Source organism: Brachyistius frenatus, unplaced genomic scaffold (assembly GCF_029030835.1).
Source record: "Brachyistius frenatus isolate BFR_SWC_R1_liver_20210118 unplaced genomic scaffold, ASM2903083v1 Contig_6, whole genome shotgun sequence".
NCBI classification, from domain to species: Eukaryota; Metazoa; Chordata; class Actinopteri; family Embiotocidae; genus Brachyistius; species Brachyistius frenatus.
Window position 1 is genome coordinate 7,007,683 of NW_027210605.1, and position 21,846 is coordinate 7,029,528.

General features: G+C 41.7%; 1 protein-coding gene across 2 annotated transcripts in view; it reads left to right on the forward strand.

Annotated features, from left to right (window-relative positions):
* The window catches only part of cpne5a (copine Va), a 71,556-nt gene that overhangs the window by 15,003 nt on the left and 34,707 nt on the right, over positions 1-21,846 (forward strand). Inside the window, exons 4-8 of one of the 2 annotated variants that reach the window (XM_069688911.1) lie at positions 2,549-2,652; positions 3,795-3,834; positions 5,105-5,119; positions 5,271-5,347; positions 17,383-17,446. In XM_069688911.1, the coding sequence (XP_069545012.1) occupies positions 2,549-2,652; positions 3,795-3,834; positions 5,105-5,119; positions 5,271-5,347; positions 17,383-17,446 (300 nt within the window). The remainder of the gene's footprint in view (positions 1-2,548; positions 2,653-3,794; positions 3,835-5,104; positions 5,120-5,270; positions 5,348-17,382; positions 17,447-21,846) is intronic. The other variant, XM_069688912.1, reaches the window with a different exon arrangement.

Consider the following 21,846-nt stretch of genomic DNA (forward strand, 5'->3'; position numbering starts at 1 on the left):
AGTGTTGGGTTCTGACAAAAATGGGGTAGAAAGGCGCTACAACGCCGGGCTCCACACAGCCGGTTAATCACAGCACGAAATGGGTGTGAATGTCAGATCATCGGTTTTTGAAAAACACCGATAACGAGTGACACAAACACCCAAAATCCAACATTAGAAAGGTGTTAGTGATGTCGGAGTCTGACAGTTGCCAACCACTACACACACAGTTCAGACAGACCATAAATCCTGTATAAGTCTCCAATTAGTTTTTGCAGCCACTGTTGATGAGAGACAATAATTCTCTTCTTTACTGTATATGTTATAGCTTAAGTGAAACTACTGCAACTACAGCCTCAATCTAAACTGTACTGGAGAACTTAAAGGATGAGTTTGACATTACAGCTTTCTTGCTGAGTGCTATATGAGAAGGTCAATACCGCTCTCACTGGAACCTCTAAAACACCATTATTAACATGCTTTGAAATAACAAGTAGCAGTTTCAATGTGCTAGAATCAGGTTTATTTCTTGGCTTGGAGCTGTAACTTCTGGCTTTCTGTGACTCCAGATACTCCAGTGTTTCTCATCTAACTGTCTGCAAAAAACTTAACAAGCTTATAGTCTGAGAAATCAAATTGTTGCTTTAAGCTTCAACTTTAAAAGATATCTTTTTGCACAGCAAATAATACTTGAGCCTGATGGCTAATATTTTCTCTCTCATGTATTTCGAGGGTCTTCTGTCCTTGGCTTACAGAAAATCTTCAGTATAATGGTAGCAACACAGTCTTTAATTTTCTTAAGCCAGAAAGGAGTTTTACTGATTAACATGTAAATGTAGAGACGGGCATCAAGTGCAGTGTTCAGGCGAGAAGAGCCTCCTACACCTGTCACCTCCGGTTACAGGGCCACACCTCGAGATTACAAACTGTGGGTGCAGCCTGAGTGTCTCTCCTTGAAAGAGATACGGGCTTTCCGTGTTTTCACTGCACATGACTGCTGGTTTTGTAGGCTGCGCAGTATTGATAACGCTAAATGCCTCTTTTGCCCATCTGTCAAGTAATGTGTTTTTGTTCTCGGGGAGTAGATACAGTTGGTTGGAGCACCTATCACTGTGCTACCAACTGCCTGTAATCCAATTACTTTACTATGGAAGAGACTCCACCATCAGCTGCTAGTCGTTCCCATTCCTCATCGCCAGAGAAAGACAAATATTCCAGATTTGTTGTGTTTTGATTCCAGTTTCCTCAGATCCTCAAGGGACCCATGTCCCTATGACAAATTTTTGTCAGCATCTGTCGTCAGTATATAAAAGCGTAGCGGCAGCCCTTAATCTTCAACTCTCTCGTCTGTACTCCTATTGCATGGCAGGTTTTCCGCTGTCTGCTACTTTCATTTAACGGAGCAGCTGACTCAATAGAACCTCCCCAAATTCAAGCAAAGCCTGGCTTTTCTCTTCCAATCAAACTCTTCAGGCAATAATCTTTTTACCAAAATGAGTTTTCTAGCTTACAATTTATTCTAGTTAAGGTTATAGGAGAGGAAAGAATTGCACACTGCCTGGGCCCAGATATCCCTGTTTTTTTTTTTCTTTTTCTGTTGACAGGTAATTGTAATCCTTTGCAACCTTGGCTTCACAGGTTGGCCGTATACTTGCCAGGGCAGGGATAATGTGCGGAGTGGGAGATCTGTTATTTCCTAGGGTGGCTGTTCGCCGTTCTGGTGCTGATTCTTCTTCCTTTGTTAAGTTTGGCCTGGGACCAAAGTGAATCTGCTATCGCCCTCCTGCTGCCACATTCAGCTGCTGTCATTGAAATAGGCTCGATGCTTAGTGGGGATTTCACCTCCTTTGCGTCTGCTGGAACGGAGCGCTCACACTTTCTGATAGGAAAAGCAAGAGAGCAGTTCGTGCCACACAATAGTTAAACTTTAATACACTTAGACACACTTTTATGCTTGATGCCAGGTTACACTTAAGCAAACCCACTCTCTGATTGTCATACGTTGCACACAGTCCAGCTTGACTGCCTTTGCATTAGCATTGGCGTCCATCCGCTAAAAGTATCCTGCTGCTGCAGCGTTACTTGTGTGCTACCCTGTTAGGCCTCACTTTTGGGATTTTTTGTTTTATCTCCACTGGATGTAATCACAAAAGTGTGAGCCTGTAATCCTGCTGTTTCATCTCCTCATTAAGCCTTAACACTGTTATTATTAATTCACTGTGTCAGTTTATGGTAACACTTTTTACTGGGAATGTTTTATTTATGCAGCTCAACATCAGTTCTCTGACTTTGAATTATTCATTTTGGATACTGTGTGTGTGTGTGTGTGTGTCTGTGTGTGTCTGTGTGTGCGTCTGTCTGTTGATTTGTCAGCACATCACCTCATCAGAAGTTCTTCCTCTGTAACACTGATGGAGTTGTTTTTTGGTGCCTATGCTTACATTTCTTCCTTAATGCCAATAGACCAGTAGATGCAATACCTTAGTTGACTGCGTTGCGTGTAGTCTCAAAGATCTGTGCCCACATCGTCCTTTTCTTTTTCCTCTCTTCTCTCTTGGTTCTGATCTAGTTTGGGAGAACAGAGGTGATAGACAACACACTAAACCCAGACTTTATCAGAAAGTACATCCTGGACTACTTCTTTGAGGAGAAGCAGAACCTGCGCTTTGACGTGTGAGTTATTCCATTTGAGCTGGTTCTCTGAGGACACACACAGAAGTGTGTGTGTGTGTGTGTGTGTGTGTGTGTGTGTGTGTGTGTGTGTGTGTGTGTGTGTGTGTGTGTGTGTGTGTGTGTGTGTGTGTTTCACATGTGCCACCCTCTTTCTAACCCAATCCTCCAATTCCTTCTACCACAAGCTTAACATCTTCTCCTCCATCTAGCTCTTCGTCCCTTTTCCTGTCTCTCATTTTCTCTCCCTGAATCACTCCTTTTCTCTTCCTTGTCTCCAGCTCGGCTCTCTCCTGAGGAATTATTCATTGGCGCCGTATCTCAGTAGTCATTCATTGAGGGGAGATTGGTATAAGGGTGATAAATATTTCATATGAAGTTTTATCCTTAATCTTTCCGCTGCTAATCAAAGCAAATGTCTGAAACCAGAAGTCCCATAGAAGACCCCTGTCCTCCCTTTGTCCTGCCTTTCTCTTTTTGAAAAGGCCAGACTATTGAGAGGGTCAAGAAGGTGCAGCTTCATTTTGAGGTCCCCTGGAACAGAGTCAGTATTATTTTCTCCGCCCCCTCCCACCTTCTTCAAGGAGAGGAGATATGCTTCCAAAGATCTATAGCCTTCAAGCATGAAATCTCCGGTGGACTTCCAGGATGTATCCCGGACTGAGCTGGAAGTCTCTGAGGATTTTTAGACACTTAATGAATTCATTAAGTATCATGATGTAACAGTGGAACAGGAAAGAAGGGAGTGCATCCCCTCACAATTAGTGCTACTCATTTACATCTCTCTTTTTATCACAGAGGTGGGAGCCAGGGGGTGTACTCAGGTTTAATTACTTTTACAGTAAGTTTGACTGGCAGATGCTTGAAACTTTCTCTTCATTGGTAGATCATTTCAGTATAGTCCCCCTGCTCCAGTATAGAAATTACAATCATAAACTATAGAATGACTTCCTTAATTAACTGTCACATTATTGCTTTCACTTTTTTTAAAATCCTGGGCGTCCCCCAATGACCCAGGTGTGTGATTGACAGGCGAAAAATGTCCGCACTGCAGCTGGTACCCTTTATTAAAGTCAGCAGCAATTTGTAACGTCCGCTGTTGTGTTGCCCACATCCTAACCTCTGTGGTCTCTTTGCGATTTCAGGTATGATGTTGATTCTAAAAGTCCAGATCTGGCAAAGCATGTAAGTGAAGAACTTTTTTATGGGTCAGGAGCTCAACTTTATATTCGACATGTGAATTATCAATGCATGTCTGATATTTAGGTTCTATGCAAATCAAAGTTTGTCACATAAACGCTCAAATATATTTTGAAATGATGAGTGAAATGTCTCTCATCTGCTGAAATCGTATTTATTTTCCCGTACCTTCCACCTTCCTCTAAAATGAGTTATTTTATTCCTCCAGGGCAATAATAATCGAAATTTCATTTGCATCTATCATACACTCATTACCACTTCTTTAAATGAGAAATTAAGCATTGCATATCATTATCAAAGCTCATCAACACATTTCCCTGTGTGCTATGCAGATCTCTTTGCAGTATTTTGGGGGCACAGTGGTGCAGTGGTTAGCATTGTCGCCTCACAGCAAGACGGTTCCATGTTCAAATCTGGTCCTGGGCCTTTCTGTGCAGAGTTTGCATGTTCTCCCTGTGCTTGCGTGGGTTCTCTCCAGGTGCCCCAGCTTCCTCCCACCATCCAAAAACATGCACCTCCCCAGCTCCACATGCCCAAGTGTCCTTGAGCAAGACACTGAGCCCTAAATTGCTCCCGATGGTGTACCATCGGTATGTTGTAAGTCGCTTTGGATAAAAGTGGCAGCTAAATGAAATGTAATATTTTCCAAGACGGCTTAGTTTAAAAAAAAAAAAATAATATAGATTTTAAAATGACAGCTTTGTCTAAAAGGAGTCGTTTTAAAAAAAATGTATTTATCGTAGAGCATACATGCAGGGAACAGCTCATTAAAGTGAATGTGTGCTGGTGTCATCTTTTATGCTGAAAGCTTTGATGAATAAAGTCATACAATACAGACACCCGGCAATATATTTGCAGCACTTGGTTTGCATAGGGCTGAAGTTTTCATCATCAAATGTGCTTCTGTCACGTGATGCTTTGATTGTTGTGTTTTTTGCATTGTGCTCCATACTGTGGATGCAGATTGTACCCTGTGTGATACCCCTTCTGTCTTTGTCTCATTCTTTCTCTTGCGCTCTTTCGCTTTTCCTCTTCTCTCCCTCTGAGACTCTTGACTCTTTACCCTCAGCTGTTCCCATTCTGCCTTTTTTCTGTTTTCATGTGTACACTTGTGCTCTTCTTTCTTGCACTTCGGTGATGACAGTCTGGTATTTGAGTTGTGTTCCTTCTGTTCCATGATATGCTCTGTTGTGTCACTGCTGCTGCCTGGTCTCTCTTCTTTCCTCCTTTTCCTCCTATTCCTCCACCTTGGAAGCCCACCGACTTTAACGTACGTGTCTGCCTCGGACGTCCTAATTCATAACCGTACAATGCTTATGATGATGCTTAACTGCTCACCGACTCTCCTTGTTACCCCCCGTGATCCACTTGAACGCCCCTGTCTCGCGCCATCCCACTTTATGCCCTCCTCCCCATAACAGGACTTCCTGGGTCAGGTCCACTGTACACTGGGAGAGATCGTGGGCTCACCTGCCAGTCGATTGGAGAAACAGCTTGGGTGAGTGTACATTTTTGCTGTGGTCACTGATTTTCATAGTGTGTTAGGAATAAGAGACTCTCAATGCTAGGAAGAGGTTTTTAGATGAGTTAACCCATCAAGCAGACAAATAGAATCATTTTAATTAGCAAACCCAGGTTTTCAGATATTATTAGATAATGATAACTCAGGGCCACCTCTCAGCCCCTTGAAGTGTGCCACTGCTCTCCTGCCGGATTTCATACATCCCAGCAAAGATGAGGCGGGGATGAATATGTCTCCCCTCTAGAACCATCTGTATTGCACATTACAGCGAAAGATTAGACCCGTGTGCTTGGTTGGGAACGGGTAATTGAACATGACCGGGGGCTTCCTCAATACAATTACTGTCATTAGGGAGGTGATCTAGCACGAAGGGTGGATTGAATTCAACGCGAGACACATGGCACTATCAAGTCCGCTTCAATGTAAATTGGGAGTTATGGAGCCCCGAAGCCACTGGCACCCACAGACCTTTGAGTTATGTGTCTCTCTGAGAGTGAGGAGAAGGGTTCGACAAACTGGGAAGCTTGTGTTTGTGTGTGAGACTGTGAAGCGGAGTGCGAATGCAGTGGGGGGGTTTGTGAGAACAGCAGGGCTTTGGTGTCGACCATGAGCTCTGCCAGGGACTGTTGGTGGATTACAGAGCTTGGTGCCCTTCAGTACTGAATAAGAGGATGAGCAGGATCAAGAGACAGTGCTCACCACTATGCTGTAAACTAGGCCTCACATCCCACATGAGAGAGAGGCAGGAGAGCAGGAGCCCCAGTCAGACATGATGGAGAAAAGTATGGTATCCACACCTTAATCACCGGAGGGTGATGATGATGGTTGTTACAGACAACAGTTTACAAATTGAAGAAATGAGCCCTAATGAAAACTTTCCCTTGTATTTCTATTAACTATCCTTCCCAGTCCCTAGAAGTAGCTATCCAGAAACACAAGAAAACAATAGGTTTTCATTTTCTGTTCCTGGTGACAGTCAGTTACAGTTTTATTCAGCTCTGTCCTCTTTGTATAGCTAAACACTATCCATGGATAATGGAGTTTTCCTCCCCTCCTGTGATCTGCTGATAACCCAGAAGTTGTTTAATGGCTATGTGCGCCATTTCCTTGTCATGCATCCTGAAGTGCCTCTCTGGACTTTGAGGAAGGGCTTCTGTAGGGACTGAGGAAATCTGTTAGTCATGCTTAAACGAGCCCTCTCAAGGCACACTGCATTCAATGACCTGCTTAAGGAGCACATCAGCACCCTTTTCCCTATTTTCCACACTTCATCTTTCATTTATTCTTCTTCCTTCCATCTACCTTATTCCCTACTCTTTTCTACCTTTTTCACCATTGTGTTTCTTTTTGTTCCTCCAAACCACTCTTTTACTTTGCCTTTCACAGCCTCCATCCAGCACACACATCCATGTACATGTGAAGCGTTGTACTGTCCCCACATTAAAAAGTATGTACAAATTTGTGTCCCATTAATGTGGAAAAATATATGGCATCAACCCTGTCCTTCACACAGTTAAACAGTATACAAGCAGTGATGATTTTTTACTAGCCAGCAGAAGGAAGTTGAAATATTATTTTGGCATTTTAGCCTATATTGACAGATAGAAGAGAAAGACACAATTAATGGAGAACATTTGAGAACACTGGAGACCAGAAACTGGTTTCGCCAGCTGTTCTGTGCTAATCTACTCAAGTGTTTACCAAGTAGAAATCTATTCATCACTTAAAATGTGTAGCGTAATATGTGACTTCTTTAGAGTGAGGACTGGGGTTGGATAGGTACTGAACTTTGATACTTTAATGGCCATGACCGAATTCACTACTATCTTCTATCAAAAAATGCCCGGCATTGTGACATCCAAATTTACTTGTTCTAGTTTTAAAAGACAAACGTTTTGCTGTGTTTAAGCTGCTGTGTCTCTACTTAGGCCACCTGTCCACATTCTTCAGTTTCTGCTCTTAGAAGGCCTTATTTCACTCTTATCTAAGAACTTTTTGGAAATATACCTGTCTGTGCACCAAAGTAACTGGAGGCTTTTCTGTGCACAGAAATCGGTTTCAAAGTCAAATTATTAGTACCAGTATCGGGAATTTTTGTTGACCCAATAACCTAACACTTCAAGATTCTAATTGTTTTGAAGACTTTTAGTTAGATTTCACAAAATCATAATATTCCTCAAAATGTAAACATCAACATTTTTTAGTTGATAATAAAAATAAAAATTAAAAAAAAGATTGAGAAATCAACCATAACTCTGTGTCGGATCACAGTCTCATCCAAAACTGAAGTCAGCTATAACTTTAAAACATCTCCAAAATAAATGATTTACTATTTATGGACTGAATTTTCAGGTTGCATGTTATGTATGTGCTCTCAATATTGATCATGTTGGTGGTTTCTCTGTAGCCACACTTTGATGAATACGTTGTGCCGTACATACACATTTTATTCTCTTTCCATTTCATGTAAGTGGAAACATAACCTGCCACTCGCGCTTGGCTCAATATGTAATTTGTATGTTGCGTGCACACGAGGACTAAAGTCATGTTCTGGCATTCCCTTCACAGCAAATTTCCCCAGACATATTTATCTTGGGGAAAATAATAGTTCAGAGGCCTTTCTCCATATGCTCTTATAAAGATAGAAACATACCAGTCGAGGGAATGTCAGGAACGAAGCACAGAACTGACAGTGGTACAAATCTTTCTGTTTATAATCTGTTTTTAATGAGAGGCATGTATCAAAGTTATTGGTAGAGGAGGAAATGCAAAGCAAAATGATTAATGCAGGTGAATAGCATCTTTTACAGAAAAACATGTTAGCTGTGACGCAGCCCTCAAGCCTGTGATTGTGTGTATCGCCTGCGGGAAGGAAATATGATATAGTTGTATAGGTAACACAATAATTACGTTCATCAAACAAATAGCTGTAAACTTTTCTGTCATTGTGGTAAATTATACCACACACTGTAGCATATGAATGCAGCACAACATTACCATGTTAGACCCATTAGCCCACTTCACAGATTGTGCCCTCCTGCTGCATGCTTGAAACTGGAAATGAACCACACGCAAAGACTGTCCTGGGTGTGCTGGCTGCACCCACGGGAGCCACAGGAGGAAAGGGATCTGTGGAAATATTTCAAATAACATATGAAAAAGGATGAGTGCTGAATGAATTAAAATTGAGAGCTATAGCTCACATCAAAGGGTCACCTGCACTGTTCTCCCACCTGTGGGACGCGAATGAAAAGGAATAATTTTATCTTTTCACTTGTTTCTACAACTCTGAATACAGAGGGGTAACTGAGCACAAAGCTTTTTACACACCAGGTACTGTAAACAACTTATTGCGCCGTTCAGTTGTGAGTCACCTTTTTTATTATAAGCAGTCATGAAGAAAGATATAAGATCTCCATCCAGACAATAAGCTGATACAGTAAATCAATATACAACATCAACTATATATTAATACAAAATGCAAATGCAATACAAAATGACTCCATATATATATGAAGACAGTGGTGCTAAGTAAAATTCACACACTGCTATCACGTTCCATGGATGTGGAGATACAGTACCATGAAGCTTTAATATGATATTGATTTTATGCCTTTAGTTCCATTATCACTGTGACAGCATACTGTATGCACCTGTATTGTCTTTAAGCCTCTCCCACCAATGTAGTTGAAAGTAAGTTCTACATTATCTTTATACAGCTCAACAGGGTCAGCACTGCAGCCGTACCTTGAATTGGAAAACTTCAAAGGGCAGGCAGAAATTAGACTAAGTGAGCCCAGGGGTTGAGATAAAAAATAAAAAATAAATAAATAAACACACAGAAGATGAAAGTGTCGTTAAACTGATAAGTTTTCTCTTGGATTTTTAATTTTTTTTGGTAAGGACATGATTTGATTAGAACTAGCCAGATTTGATAAAAGAGTCTACATTTGATTAAAATCACGAGCAGCTTGATTTGATAAATATCATGTTTTGATTTGATCAAAGCTTTGCTGTTAATCAATTCATTTTAAATTCATGGCTTAATGTGTGCCACGCACCACGTTAATGTCTGGTGATAATAATTATTTCTGTTTTGAATAAGTATCAGTTTTGATTACTATCAATACAGACATTTGCTCGGCCTGCCTCTTTGTGTTCTGCTGCATTACTGATTAATGAACCACTATCATCAATAAAGTCCTGTTAGAAAAGTAGACAAATCCACCTCACACTGTTTCTGCACATTGGAGCTTCAGTTGGCTGCAAACTGTGTCCGACATGTGCGACGAGGCCTCAGCAACAATACTGACTTTTCAAGATAAAGCTTTGATTGAGACATTATCTGATGTAGTTATTAAATGATATCCGCTCACACCAGTGCAGATGCTGAATGATAAAAAGCGAGCAGTCATGATAATGATGTTTTTTTAAACAAGGCTCAGTTCTGCTTTTATCAAATTATGTCTCTGCCAAAGCAACGCAAAATTTAGGATGTCTAAAAAAAACCTGTTTTAAGTTATATAAAATAGTATTAGTATGAAATACAGTGACACCAATGTAATTTGTTTCAGTCCAACACAACAGTTGTGTCATAAATTCCATATTTCCTGACAAAACAAACAAACATGAATGAATATCTTTGTCCAACCGACGTCACTGTGCCTCACAAGTTCCCCACTTTGCCTTTACACCTGTCATGAAAAAGCAGAACAGTGTCATTTTTGACTGTCAGAAAGTTGTACATTACTTTGTAAATGACAGCTGCTAAACTCCACCCCTTAGTTACGGTTGCAATAGGAGTCACATTTTCAGTTCTTGCAGGCCACAGATTATAATTGTAGCAGTAGCGGATGTACTATCAAATATCATAGTAATTTCTTAAGCAGCAGGTCCTCAATTATTATTACACAGTAATCCAAATTAACAGTTGAAGTGTTTATTAACAGATCAAATACTTAATGTCATGCTCGCAAGCTTTGAAACCACTGTATCAACTTGCAGAGCGCTGTAACTCACCATAACTTTACTCAGAGAAAGCTGAACCAAACGCCATCACTTGTCTCATCTCGACTTCAGAGACTCGCAGCTCTTTTTAAAGTTGTTGGTTAATGTAGTTGGCTGACTGACTTGGGGGTCCGCAGCGGCACTTCCTCTGAGATGAAATAAACTTGCAGATTTAAATAATGAGTGGGAGTGAAAGAAGTTAGTTTGTTGGTGAAACTGAAAATCCAAAATCCGTGTACTCTTGATACTATACATGGGGAGATAGAAGCAGGTACAGTGTGTCTTTCACTTTTAGCCCCATGTTTGCCTGTTTTACTTAACTGGGAGGTGAAGTGTTTCAGACGGCTCACAGTAATCAGCTGAGCATCCTCTGCCTCGGGACATCACACACAATTAGAGCATTCTGCTGCCTCGCTAAATGCCAATTTGGGCTCCAAGACTGAACACTAACAAGGGTCCCTCTCTAATAATGTGTATTCCTGCTTAGATGTGGAAAAACCCCAACCGTGCTGAGTGTACAAAACCTCTTTTTGTCTGATGAAACTGGCTTCTTATGGAACCAAATTGGTACCTAATAAATCCCTAAAGCCTCCCCTCTCGACAGCACAGCTCTCACGGCACCTGGCCTTCCCACACATTCAGTCCAATTGTCAGCTGAACTGCTCTATTTATGAGTCTTCAAGGACTCTGGTGTTCCACAAATTCTGAAAATGTCTGCTTTACTCTGCTATTAAAAGAAGCAGTTCATTTAATATATATGGTTGTTAAAAGTATTAGGTTTTAAAGCCCTGTAGATAATAAGGCAATCGATGTTTTGTCTTCACACTGATAACAGAGGCTATAAGTGTAAGAGGGGAAAGGGCAGCAGAGGTTTTTACTCTGGAGGTAAGCTTAGCCGATTTGTTTTGCACTCCAAGCAGACAGTGTTCATTTCTGTCATGACCATGGTATCTGCTGCAAAGGTGAGAGAGCAACTCCAAAGGCTCTGAAAGAGCGCTGTGCTTCCCCATTTTAAAATCAGCAGTTGAAAACAATCTGTCGGCATGCATATTGCGATTTATAGTCAGCAGTAACCACCACAGAGGAGGTCAGGGCGACCTAGTGCAACACGATATGAATTCTATTCGCTGTGTCCAGCGCCGGGTGAAGGTGCGTGTCAAGGTGTCGATGCCTTCAGTGACACAGCAGGGATAAGGAAGAGGAGTACCCACTGTAATTTGATGTCACACGCCAGCAGAGGGAACGTGGGATAAATAGCAACTTACATTTTAATGTAATCACAAAGAGAACTGGGAATCTCTTTTTGGCCCGTGTTAGAGATGGATGTTCTGCTCTTGCCGCAGAGAAATTGAAATGGGCTTGTTATGTTCTCTAAAGAAAGGTTTCTCTTACTGGCAGGTGAGAACACAAGGACTGGAGTGAACTCACCGTCATGACTTTGAGCAGTTTTTGCCTGTCGACAGATGGAGAAAGTTTCCGTCTTACTGACAGCTTCTCCTTATCCTCAAGTTCTCTGTCAAAACAAGTGATTTCCAGCTTGCAGGTGGTTGATGAAGCCTCACTTATTTTGAATCCCAATAAATCAAACATTGTTATAGTAATTAAAACCTGTGCTGTAATGTGTAATTAAGATGTCAACCCAAGTCACACACTCATAAAATGGAATAGATTCATCATTTAATCAGATCTCATATTTAGTGTTTATAATTAGTGATTATAAAAATAAAAGAATTAGTTTCATTCAATGGGACTGTGGTATTGTTTGTTATCCATCGGTGGTACCCAGTAAATAATCCTCCATAGGTTACACTGTGACTGCAACAAAAGGATGACATGTTGGTGGTATTGTGGTCTCGCCTTGCACCTCATTTCCACTGGTGAAAAAAGGCACACATTGTTTTTCCTCGTGCTGGTTTTTTTCTAATATCCATCTCACAATGTTTTGCACCACATTTTTTGGCCTATTTACTTGCTTTGTGCTCCTCCTAACAAAGCTTCAAAGGGCTTCGCACAGGTTGCCTTTAGCTACCTTCTTTGTACACAAACTCCAGCTCCTCTACCAGTAGGAAGCAGATCCCTCCTCCTCTCTGAGAAGGTATTCTGGTGTCCTTTTGAATTAGCCGGGGTGCTTTTCATCCTCCCTTTTTCAAAAATGTTTAATCCTTCTGAGGTGAGGGATTATGAATGTTTATCGGTGTATGAAAATCAAGGGGATTAGTGGTATAATCCCATTTGAACCCACATAGAGTTTTGGCAACCTTGTCTAATTCTGTTGAACTATGATCTGCTTACTGCCTCAAACGTTTACAGTGGCACAAAGCCAGATTATCTGTCTACCGTCCATCTCTGTTGGTCTTTGACTCAAACCAGTCAGATTTGTTAATGTATCCCAATCCTCTTGTCATCCAGACTGATTCATTGGCTTCACTGACTCGGACAATCTCAGTGAAATCAATCAGTTATTTTGTGTAGAGAAAGTCATCCTTTTCTCATCTAATTTCTTGCTGTTCTTGCACTCCACCTTCCAAAGTATGTTTTGATTTGCTTATCCCCACTTAGGTGTGAAATTGCTAAATAACACTCTTCTTGCCATGATAATACTGCAGTCATTTTGCCTCGTGGTAAAATATGTAGACCCACCCTGCAACAGCTGCAGTGTGGAGGAAAAAAAAAATCATTTATCTTCTTCTTGGGCTCTCGTGTTGTTGAGCAGAAAACCCTCCCTAACTCTCATATGCATGACACGTTGCAGCGTTGTTAAATATCAAGACCATTCCTCATCCTAATGACCTAATGTGAACAGCATCAACAATTGCTTCCTTCTCCCTCTTTGGACTTTAATCTCACCAACCTCCACCCACCTCACCTCTGCACTGAACGGTAATGGAGAATACACACTGTGAATCACCATTTCATGACAGCAAATGCCTCTAGATGGGAAATTATAGAGGACATACATTGAGCCTGAACATTCATAATATAGCATGTCATGCCCAATTATCTTTGATGCTTGTTTTTTGGAGGAATAAATTACTCTAATGCACTGTCCCCTGGCGAATGGGGAGACCTGGTACTCTCATTGGTATTCTGTAGAACAACATTATCAGAAACTTTGGCCAAGTAATTGTGGTGATGCTGAAACATGCTGCTTGATCTCTTTCCATTCAACTGATCAAACAGGGGATCTGTCAAGACAACTGTGGCTAACTCACTGTTAGGGTGAGCTCAGAGCCTGACATGACAGTGCTTCTCTATGGGTAAAGGAAGACACTGTGCTACAAGCCACTGTTTCAATTCTGACTCTGCTTGTTGTTTTTTCACAAAATTTGGGTTACAATTGAAACGCAGACAAGATGCTAATGTGGCTATAAATATGAGGACCACTGAGGCTTCATGGAGCATCATTACAGAAAACAGGCATTGGATTGGTCAGGAGACAGGACCATATGGCTCGGTGTATGTCGAGTGCCAAGGGAAGCCTGTAAGTGGCTGTATGAATTATGGAGAATTGTGAATGGTGTAAAATATTGGAGCTACTTGGCATGTGTTTAGCGCAGTCCCCACTCACCTGTATTGCAGAAAGACTTCATAATAACACATTAATCATTCACTGGAAGCACAGAAGCCATGGATGATAGCAGGCTGTCACCAGTCTTCTCTGACCAAGTTTGCCATGTCAAAACTCTTCTTGACTCTCTGCGCAAAACTCTGAATTTAGATGGCAGTACACCCTTTACTGTTGTTCTATCTACAATTAAACAGGGTCAGTTTATTATGCTCTGGTTATCAGTTTGTTTGGTTAAAATATGAGAACTGATAATGTCCACTGTGACGTCACCCATCGGTTTGTGAACTGCCATGTTAAAGCCTCGTGTCTTACAATTTGGCCTTCGCCATGTTGTTTTTTTTGGAGCCTAATTGACCATATTTAGAGGAAAGGGTGAAGCTTGGGAGGAGGGAGGGGTGGGTCTGACTGTAAGAACTCGAGGACACGATGAATGTCCACCTATACTGGAAACCACACCCCCAAGCATACTTCTCTTTAAAGCCTAATATCTAATTAATTATGAAATTATTTTTAGATGGACCACCAGAGCAAGACCAGCAGAGTTAATTTAGCTAATTACACATTAATGACTTTATTGACTCAGTATTTAATGAAGTTGATGCTTTTTGAATGTGAGTCTACTGGAGCAATGGTTTATTTTTTTAGAGCCAGCCCCTAGCGGCCCTCAGTGATATTGCACTTTCAGGCGCTTCTGCGTTGTCTTTTGGTCCCACCCCTCCTCCAGGAGATACAATAAAACACAGCCTTACTCTATGTGCCAAAACTGAATCAAAATTGAAGTGGAAAGCAGAAAAAAGAATAAAAACATATTCAGCTTTATATTGTATATAGTTATGTATGCATGATGAGCTGTCACAGTGTGTTGTTGTTTAGCTCGGCCAAAATACCTTGATGCTTGTTGACTGGTGTAATTTAAATATTCAAATCTTACATCTGTAACACACATTTACATGACCAGCTGATTAAATCCTGTCAGTTTTCCCGGCAGTCGGACTGGTAGACCTTGTTCATTGCAGATAGTACAGGAAGGAGGACCACAGCGGCACATTTCACATAATTTCATCATCAAAGCGTTTTCCCACTGAGTAGCCGTCAGTGAATGAGTGCTGAGAGAAGGAGGCCTCTTGATGCAGGACACTTCATATCACCAGCAGTCACATTGCAGCACAGAAGCTGTTCGAGCTCGCAGAATAAGTCTCAGCAGTAAAAAGGAAGTCATGTCCCACAGATAATTGGCAGGAACTGTATTTGTCTATTCAGTGCTTGCTCTTCGCGTTAACTAGTCATTGTCAGGGAAAATGCCGCACTCAATAATGCATGTCTAATTTAAAAGACCATTGCCCTTTTGGTACCTGCTCTCTCTTCCGTTGCAGAGATTAGAACAGGGATATGCATCTCAGTGTGTCTTGAGCTGATATTTTAACAATCACTGGATCTCATTTCCCAGTTTAATAGGAGTATCAGCCGTTAGTGTGACCTCAGGGAGATAATTTGACCTGTGGAGTGTGCAGGGTTTACTGGCCTCATCGGTGAGGGCTTTACTGCCTCTTTGAGGCGTCATCAAACTGCATGGTGGCGACTTGGAGCATCAATAATTCAAGGATAGTTAATTCACCTTGAGACAAGTCTCCTTGGACCTTGAAGATCGAGCCCAAGAATGAAGTGTGCATGCCCTCTGAGCATGCAATGGCTTCATTTTACATTTTGTCTCATTAAAGACATTGCAGCAGTTGTGGTTGGATGCTTTGGTCAATAAAATTGTATTGAGGTATCGATCAAAGTTGATACATCAGGGGCTACACTTGCTCTTATGGAGCATTAAACTGTATGTGGTATAGGCCGGGGAAACCTGAGAGAGGTTAATGGAAACACCCTGCACCATATGTCTTACAAACAATACAAACACTTCCCGCACAGGTAGATAAGAAAGAGGAAACCATATTCTGTCTCTTAATAGGTCCCCTGGCAAAGTCCAGCACTGGAGGTTCAGGCAGTGCATGTCTGTGCTTTAGATTGTCTTTGTAAATAATGTAAGCCTTTGTGGCTGCAGTCAAAGGCTGCCTCCTGTTTAGCAGTGTGGAATCCAGAATTACTGACAGTCAGATTAGCTGTCACAGCTTGATGAGGATCTGCAGCAAGTCTGACCTTCTAATTATTGGTCTCCAGCGAAGGCCACAGCAGGACTCTCGTGTAATTTCCTTTTTGTCCGGAAAGATGACAGTAGTGTGAGCAGCTGGAGAGCTACTGTATGATTAGAAAGTAGGTATTGTGTCCTGCTCTGTGTGGGGTGGAACGGGCTCAGCCTTTTCTCACAGCTTCAGTGGATGCTGAGGGTTGGGGTGATTGGATACCAAAAAATAATCTCATTTTGTTCCACTTCAAAAAATACAGCCACATAACATTTAGGGCAAACTGTGGAGCACTGCTATCTCTATTTTTGTCATAGACAGCCACTGGATTGGCAACTTACTGAAAGAGGTGATGTACAGAAACACAGACATGCGGGGAACCTCGCTTGTGCTGTGATATGTCTTGATCATCTGCTGAAGCGGGAATCAGCGGTAAACAACCGCAGGCTTGCCGAGCTTTAAAGTCTCAGAGTGGCGCTGGCAGAGGGGGATCAGAGGAGTCCTATGTCTCAGCAGTTTTGTTCCAGATTGTACTAAAGAAATACAGAGCCTTTATTTATAACGTGTTCTTGATTCACTTAAGGTGGTGAGAAACTAATAATGTGCACATTAGAGTTGTCAAACTGTCACACTCACGTAACATTGCTCTGATTTTATGTGAAAGTACACTTGTATTATGAGCCTAAGATATAATTTGACTTTAAAAACAGCTTTACAAACTTTAATCTTTCTAATTATTAGTTTTTGTGTCTGGTATGTTCTCAGATGGGGGTTCTTCTCGGGGCACAAGGAGGTGACATCAAAAAACTGTGAAATAAAAGCAAAATGACAATATTAGGGACAATATGGCCCATTCCAGATATATCAGTATCTGTGTGTTTTACCTGATATACTATAATAAATACATATTTTTTTTATAGAATAGAGCAAAATTTTGAAATAGTTTTATTTGAGTTTAAAAAAAAAAAATAGTTATTACATTCCCAGTGATGTTCATTGTTTCAGTGGACTGATATCATTTGGGACAATAAAATGTATTGTTAAATACCTGCCTCCATTACATATCTTTGTCGCAAGTTTTTGATGAACACATTTCAGTTGATATATTAATATTTTAATGTTTTTACTCCCCAATATTGGTAAAACAACAAAAAAAAGACATTGGCCCCAATTGGTATAGGACTTATTGGAGTAGGTTTTATAAAGTGCACCATAATGCCATCCATTGCTAAGCTACTAAAATTTGAAATTATCAAATGGATCATCATTTTGTTGGAAGAGTGAATGACATGTGTTTGTTTTCATAGTGGCATCCCTGGGAAGAAATGTGGAACCATCATCCTATCGGTTGAGGAGCTGGGAAACTGCAGGGTGAGTCCTAAAAGTTTTCACCAGTATACTTTTTCAATTTGTTCACGCTGTAAATCTCAGAGTAAATGTTTTGCAGTGTTCACTGATCCAATTTGAACTGGGCTCTTTAACAATCACAGTTTAATTGATCATGTGTACTGCAGCTGATAGATTGTGACACGTCTCTGTGAAATTATACGTGTTGGAGGGAAGTGGTGCGTAATGCATGTTTAGCAATGTTCACAAGCCTGCTGAAGTGAAACGGGATGTTTAATATCCTTCACTTCGGTAAGATATATTGGATCATAAATGTCCCTATTAAACGAGCAGGGTACGCCGTGGTTCTACGCAGTTGTTTTTGTCATTTGGAAGTTGTGTACATATTGAATAGGCTATGAGTTTAAATGGCTGGTTAATGAGACCGCCTTCCTTCCAATCACTAAAACAGGCATTCGCTTCTATGTGTGGAGTGTTAATCCATGAGTCTGCGTTAATAACCTGTGTCCACTAATGCCCATTGGCTTTCTCGCCACACTGCTAAATGAAGATAGTAAATAATCACATTATACTGCTGCCAGTGGAGCTGCAGAAAGTGGTGCGACTTATTGGCCTCCCTCAGAGGCTGAACAGCAAGCCATTGAGCTTCTGTATAAATGTTAGCCATGTCCTAATACATGTAAGCATCTAATGATTCAAGGCTTTGTTTCTTTCTGTCATACTTTTTTAGTGGTATTTAGTGATTTAACAGTGATTGTACCTGACTCAGAGGGTTTTTTGTTTATTGTTTATTCCCTGACATATAAAGAGTCTCCTGTTAGAGTGAGACAGATGAGTCACACAGATAATGAAACTTCCGTGATAGCCATTACTGATTCTGTCCTGCTGAATTGAAGTGTCAGTGCAGAGTCGTTGAAGGGCTACTGCGAGTCATCAGGTACATCTGATCTGCGATGATCGGCGTTACCACTGTCGCTGCAAAGCACCACTTCAACGAGCGATTTAGTAATATAAATGCAAATGATCGTTACTGGTACAAATGACCATTTCCTTTTCCCCCGACTCAATTAGAGAGACACGGACTTGACATGTCACTCCAGACTTGCCCTGTTTACACAGAATTTAACCCTGAATGGGAATAGCTCAGGTTTGAGTTGAGAACAGGAAAATGAAAGAACAGATGGATGATAGAAGATGGCTCTGAAGACACTGCTTTCAGCACAACTCCCACATCTGTGAATTATAGCAGTTTGGAATTGCTACCATCCATCTGGATGTTGTTTATTCTACAATCCACCTGTGACCAGTAAATGGAGGCAGCTGAGTTGCCGCCTCGCCTGAGGTAAACACAGCAACTCTTGTTTAGAGAAACGGAGACCAGCAGAGTGGGAATCAACTGGCGAAGTTCTGTAGGGACTGTTAAACGTGAGCTGGGTTGGCTTTCACCTTCATGGTGGATTTGCCAGGTATCATTAGACAGAGCAGGGGCCTCCGTACGGATCAAAGGCTTCCTCTTGGCTGTCATTATCTCTGGCACATATGACTGCTGAGCAGTGGCTGGCTCACTTTCAGATCGTCCTCTTGGTCCAGCTGCAACTCTGGCTGATTTAAATTTAATTCAACTGCACATAATGTTACATATGACTGTATAACCCTAGTGTACCGCCGGGATTTAGCAAAGCGAGCATAAATCAAATCAAGGCAATTTTATTTATAGAGCCTAAAACTGCAAATTTCCCACAAAGGGGTTTCATAGTCTGTACAGGACTCCCTTCATCCTAGAGCCCCAGTTTGAATAAGGAAAAACAAAATTAAAAACACACAAAAATATAAGTCCATCTTGTGTTTTTATTCACAATTTACCCTCACTACTGTAGCTTACTATTCATTCACACAAACTCTAAATTACTATTGACATTTTGGATTGTATGATGTACTGTATTTACCCCAAGCAAATATTATTTGGCTTATCACTGAAGTAAAAAAAAAAAAAAAAAAAAAAAAAAGGAAACTTAGTTTGTTACCATCTTTTTTCCAACTGACCCTCACACTGGCGAAAATCCTTCACCTAAGGCTCACAGTCGTAACAGACAAACACTCAAATGAATGGGGTGACGCGTGAAGCAATCAAAGGAGCGGTGTTAATTTCTGGTCCATATAACCCTTTCGAAGAGCTTTATGTAACATGAATTCCAGTATTGTCTGCCTTGCTTTGTTATGTGGTGGTGTTTACAAGGACCCAAATGCAAGCTCACAGACTTAGGTATCAGTTCCAAAGTACAGTCTTTATTGCAATAAAAAACAAACAAACCAAAAAGGTGGCACCTATTGCGTCCACTTGCTTCCAGTCGGGAGGGCAACTTGACCAACAGATCCAGGGGGACACGGCTGGCAGGGCAGCCGGCAGACCAGCGGAAGGGACGGCGTCAACAATCCTCCGAGTCGGGAGGGCAACTCCACCGACTGGTGACTTTGACAGGGAGATCCGCAGGAGGCGCAGAGGCCGGAGGAATGGGAACGGGAACAGGGACAGGACTGACGGAGAGCTGACGGAGGACGGACGGGTGACTAACAAAAATGAACCAACAACCAGAGGAGTGCAGGGGCAGGGTACATATAGTCTGGGGAGGTGATCAGGGAGATGCAGCACACCTGCAGGTGGTGATCAGGGGTGAGTGGCTGCATCTGCTGGGACTGATGAGGGGCGTGGCCACAGACAAGCAGACAGGGGACTGAGGGGACACAGGAGGAGAGGTGATCAGGGGCACCTTTGAAAGACCAGTCCCACTTTCTGGAAGTGACAGCGTGCATCGCTCTGCCACTTACCCCATGCAGCGATATCTACAGTAGGTAGAACTGAGAAATACAGTGGGTACGGAAAGTATTCAGACCCCTTTAAATGTTTCACTCTTTGTTTCATTGCAGCCATTTGCTAAAATCAAAAAAGTTCATTTTATTTCTCATTAATGTACACTCAGCACCCCATCTTGACAGAAAAAAACAGAAATGTAGAAATTTGTGCAAATTTATTAAAAAAGAAAAACTGAAATATCACATGGTCATAAGTATTCAGACCCTTTGCTCAGTATTGAGTAGAAGCACCCTTTTGAGCTAGTACAGCCATGAGTCTTCTTGGGAATGATGCAACAAGCTTTTCACACCTGGATTTGGGGATCCTCTGCCATTCTTCCTTGCAGATCCTCTCCAGTTCCGTCAGGTTGGATGGTGAACATTGGTGGACAGCCATTTTCAGGTCTCTCCAGAGATGCTCAATTGGGTTTAGGTCAGGGCTCTGGCTGGGCCAGTCAAGAATGGTCACAGAGTTGTTCCGAAGCCACTCCTTTGTTATTTTAGCTGTGTGCTTAGGGTCATTGTCTTGTTGGAAGGTGAACCTTTGGCCCAGTCTGAGGTCCAGAGCACTCTGGAAGAGGTTTTCTTCCAGGATATCTCTGTACTTGGCCACATTCATCTTTCCTTCAATTGCAACCAGTCGTCCTGTCCCTGCAGCTGAAAAACACCCCCATAGTATGATGCTGCCACCACGTTTCACTGTTGGGATTGTATTGGGCAGGTGATGAACAGTGCCTGGTTTTCTCCACACATACTGCTTAGAATTAACGCCAAAAAGTTCAATCTTGGTCTCATCAGACCAGAGAATCTTATTTCTCATAGTCTAGGAGTCCTTCATGTGTTTTTTGGCAAACTCTATGCGGGCTTTCATATGTCTTGCTTCCGTCGGGCCACTCTGCCATAAAGCCCCGACTGGTGGAGGGCTGCAGTGATAGTTGACTTTGTGGAACTTTCTCCCATCTCCCTACTGCATCTCTGGAGCTCAGCCACAGTGATCTTTGGGTTCTTCTTTACCTCTCTCACCAAGGCTCTTCTCCCACGATTGCTCAGTTTGGCTGGACGGCCAGGTCTAGGAAGAGTTCTGGTCGTCCCAAACTTCTTCCATTTAAGGATTATGGAGGCCACTGTGCTCTTAGGAACCTTGAGTGCTGCAGAAATTATTTTGTAACCTTGGCCAGATCTGTGCCTTGCCACAATTCTGTCTCTGAGCTCCTTGGACAGTTCCTTCGACCTCATGATTCTCATTTGCTCTGACATGCACTGTGAGCTGTAAGGTCTTATATAGACAGGTGTGTGCCTTTCCTAACCAAGTCCAATCAGTTTAATTAAACACAGCTGGACTCCAATGAAGGAGTAGAACCATCTCAAGGAGGATCAGAAGAAATGGACAGCATGTGAGTTAAATATGAGTGTCACAGCAAAGGGTCTGAATACTTATGACCATGTGATATTTCAGTTTTTCTTTTTTAATAAATTTGCACAAATTTCTACATTTCTGTTTTTTTCTGTCAAGATGGGGTGCTGAATGTACATTAATGAGAAATAAAATGAACTTTTTTGATTTTAGCAAATGG